The 4230-nt window shown below is 42.4% G+C and overlaps 1 protein-coding gene across 2 annotated transcripts in view; it reads right to left on the bottom strand.

The window, feature by feature from the left end:
* The window catches only part of scml4 (Scm polycomb group protein like 4), a 14382-nt gene that overhangs the window by 7555 nt on the left and 2597 nt on the right, over window positions 1-4230 (bottom strand). The window contains exon 2 of one of the 2 annotated variants that reach the window (XM_031870451.1): window positions 2674-2950. In XM_031870451.1, the coding sequence (XP_031726311.1) occupies window positions 2674-2911 (238 nt within the window). In that variant the 5' untranslated portion in view covers window positions 2912-2950. Of the gene's footprint in view, window positions 1-2673; window positions 3222-4230 lie in introns of those variants that run through there. The other variant, XM_031870452.1, reaches the window with a different exon arrangement.

Raw genomic sequence — 4230 nt, 5'->3', positions numbered from 1 at the left:
GGGGGGGGGGCTGTAATGTAATTACAGTTGCCACAGCTCAGGGTTTTTATATTCCGTCTTCAAAAAAAGCTTAGAGCGGGTGACAAGGGATTCACGCTGTGCAGTGTTTTGTGCTACAAGCGCTCGGGTTACAAACTGTAATCCGTCCTCAAATTGTCTCTGAAGAAATTCAAATTTCTGCACAGGAAACAATGTAGCCTACACATTTTTTTTTTTTTTTTTTTAATCTAATGAATTAAATCTTTTAATGACTCTTACATTGCTTGAACTTTTCTTATACAGTCTTGACTTCCAGGTGAAGAGATCATTCTCTCAGTAAACATCAAAAGGCTCTCGCAGAAGCGCTTCAGGATTACTCTGCTGCTTTTGTTTGTGATGAAAGATCATAATGCTCTCAAAGCTCACAGCCTTCCTTTTATTTATAGACTTCCTCTACCTTTATGTCTTAGTGGCATGTACGATGCTTTTCTTTTTATCTATAATAAACAATCGACACATGGACAGAAAAACGACCAGCCAAAGGCACGTTTTATACCCACTGAGGTGCAGGTATTAAAAGAAAAAGCAGGCTCCAGAGAGCCTATTTGTCTACAAGTCTGGAGTACAACTCAGGTGTTTCCCCTTCAACACAACGTATCGATTAGCTACGTTCAGGCTGCTACGCCGATTCCCGTTCGCGGTCAGAGAAGCCACGCTGGTGGGTTTTTAATGCTCAATGAAAATCAGGTTAACTTTCCACAGGGAGGATCAAACGCCGGCTTGGCCTCGCTCGCTCGCAAGTGGAGCCGCTGCTGGCGTGTAAAAAGACGTGTCAGGAGCCTGCTGTAAAGGGGCCGCTCACGAGCTGTGTTAACACTGAATGTGGCAGGCCAGACAAATTGCAGTATTTCATTACTTGAAGCACATGATAATAAAAAAAAGGGGAAAATAAACAGCAAGGTCAGGACAATAGGGCTGTGATAGTGCTGGAACACAGTGACCATGATGGGAGGAGGTGTGTGTGTGTGTGTGTGTGTGTGTGTGTGTGTGAAGGAAGGGACCCATAAATCATATAAGTAATTACACAGGAAGATTAATCCTGATGTCCCTCCTCAATCAGTCGTGTCTCATTACAGCGCATCACATTACAGACAGAGACAGACGGAGAGAGAACAGATAATCATCTTTTACTTTAAAAGAATTGGATATGAGGAGGAGGGGGGGGGGGGGGGGGTTGCCCATTAAGACTGGCTGACAATATGAGGCAGCAACACCAATTTTTGCAGGCGAGGGGAAAGATTTGCACCGCTGTATCCAAACGCGGATACATTTGGGACCGCAGCCTCATTTGTTTACGGCTAATTAAGCAATTAAGAGACCGGTGAACCCCTACGCCCAATTTAATTTTCCGACTAAGGGATATTGTCTCCTTTTTTTTGAATGTCAGAGGACGGCATTGGAAAGCTGTTGGAGCCGACCGTTATGGCCGCAGTAATGCAGCAATGATCAGCAATGATTAACATAATGTAATCACCAGCTTCAGGGGACAGAGATTTGTATCTGTTTTCACTTATGCAGAGGGGAAACTGCAATGAAGTGAATTATGCTAATGCTTCACTAACCTGCACACCTACACGGATATAAACAAACAGTCTAAACACTGTCACACACACACACACACACACGCACACACACCAAAATGCATGCATAGAATAATTGCATTTTAACTAGAAACTAGCCTATATACCCTCGCCTGGTTGTTTGGAATAGATTAGTGTGTGTGTGTGTGTGTGTGCTCTCTCTAATCAATGTAACAAACCCCTTGAATTTATTTACAGCTCAGACAGGGTGTCGCCATGGTAACAGACGGTGAAATCGGATCCTGCACCAAAGTCATGTGATAAAGTGGGAATAAATAAATGCATAAACAACAATGTGTGTATTAAATAAGGTACCCAAACACACAGGCACGTGCACACAGACACATACACACACACACACACACACACACACACACACACTGCCCCTCCTTATCTCCACTGAGCTCCTTCATAACATAACACTCTCCAGAAGAAAGGGAAGGTGGAGAGTATTGCACTTTTCATCAGCTTTTGGTGGGAGGGGGATGAGAGAATTTAATAAATCATATCCAGAAATATTTAAATGCCCTTTTTGCACACACACACACACACACACACACACACACACACACACACACACACACACACACACACACACACACACACGTCTAGACTGCACACGTCTGAAAACGACTCCTTGAGTGGCTCTATTTCTATTTAATGATGTTCAACAGTGGTGGAAAGTAACTTAGTACATTTAGTCGGGTATATCTGTACTATTTACTCCACTGCATTTTTCAGCTGTAGTTACAGATTTGTATTTCATATACAACATATAAGAATACCTTACAAATATGAGGCATTGTTTTCAATAAAAATCCAAATTCAACACACTTGCATTAATAATAACGATCCAGCCATAAAATAAAAAATGTGACATTTGGCCACCATAATGAGTATGTTTTACTAAAAACTCTTACATACCTCTAGCTTAGATATATTTAAAGTAGTATTTTTATTTTTTTATATTTCTTACACCTCTATCCAGCAGTCTGGCAAAATCACCTCTTCAAAATAAAGTGCTGAGAATCCCTTTATAAGAACCAACTCTTACTTTGAGCGCAGGTGTCGGGGCCCCGGCTCCTCAGCCTCCGCCCAACTGGCTCTGGCTCCGCCTCCAAGTCCACCAGCTGCCAGCAGCCCCGCCCACGGTTGTCACGTCGATCCAAGCGCAGACGAAGGCGTACACCCTTGCTGAGGACGCCAGGCAGCCAGGCCACTGGACTAGGAGGAGGAGGGGCCAGTTCCAGGTAGGTGTCAGGGTTGAAATCCCGCCTGCCTCGCAGCCTCATGCCCTCGCAGCCCGCCAGGGGAAGGTGAGATACATCACACTGGAGAAAGAGAGAAAACTGTCAAAAACAACAATATGCATCAAACGTGGGAAAGGTCCGTAGGCCGACTGTCAAATGTAAATGTATTCATAGTTCATATTCTATCAATCTGAAATTCTACTAATCACCCTTTGCTCATGAAAATGTGCTTCAATATTCCACTTCTGAGAACCTGTCGTCGATAATTTAATTTCAGACCTTTCAATCCACAACAATGAGAGTTGAAAAGGCAAACAGTAGGCAGCCTGAAGGAAAGATGGAGATGGAAGTGAAGAGTCAGGGGGAGAGAAAATTGCGTTAAAGGAGAAAAAAAGAAACTTGGGGGGGGGGTGATGTGTAATTATACCGGTGTCAAGAGTCCAGAGGTCAAAGAAATAAACTGGTGGCTAATGGGAGAATATTACTTTGATAATGACAAAAGTATTGGGGACAATGTGTCTATTGTGGTGTAAAGTGGATGCAATTTGGCCTCCGGGGTGCTGGATTTACTGATTAACGTTAACTAAGTAAGCTTTCAGTCTCCTCTGTATTGGATGGAACAAAGGCAGGGGAAGAGCAGTAAGAGGAAAGCTGTGAGAGTTTTGAAAGCTGATGGAAACGTTCACATTATTACCCATTACCCTACACTCTGCAAGCAGATCTTATTTTCTTTGGGGGCTGTTAGTCCTGCAGTATTTAAAGCTGGAGAGGATACCCACAGGGCTTTATTTACCACAATCAGGCTAAGCGCATTTAATGTGTGCAACTGTATAGCCTTTCTTGCGTACTTAGAGGTAAGATTTTGGGTTGCCCCATTAGACAACATGACTTCTAAAGCATTCTGTCTCATCACAAAAATGAGGTATATAAAGAGCACAGTATATATATATATATATATATAGTTTAAATGCTAACATCAGCATGCTAACATGCTCACAATGACAATGCTAACATGCTGAAAAGGGCAAAATATTCCAACAGTTTCTTTACCATATCAACAAAGCCCCGACACCAAAAAGCACTCCATCCATTGTAAGTTTAAATTAATAAAAATCAAAAGGAGAAATATGAGAAAAGGACATGCAGTGGAAAACAAAAGAACAGATAAAACGTTCTTCAGGGCTAAACTGTCAGCTTCGATCAGGTCGGAGATGAAAAAACTCTGCCCTCAACCCCAATATTTCATATTTGCCAAATAAAAATCTGAAACATCAAACAGTCATCCTAAAAAACACGAAAGAAGATGGTTCTTCTCACACACACACACACACACACACACACACACACACACACACACACAC

Source organism: Anarrhichthys ocellatus, unplaced genomic scaffold (genome assembly GCF_004355925.1).
Source record: "Anarrhichthys ocellatus isolate YVR2014 unplaced genomic scaffold, GSC_Weel_1.0 scaffold52, whole genome shotgun sequence".
NCBI classification, from domain to species: domain Eukaryota; kingdom Metazoa; phylum Chordata; class Actinopteri; order Perciformes; family Anarhichadidae; genus Anarrhichthys; species Anarrhichthys ocellatus.
The sequence above is the reverse complement of the archived record's forward strand: the minus strand, read 5'-3'. Positions and strand labels throughout refer to the sequence as shown.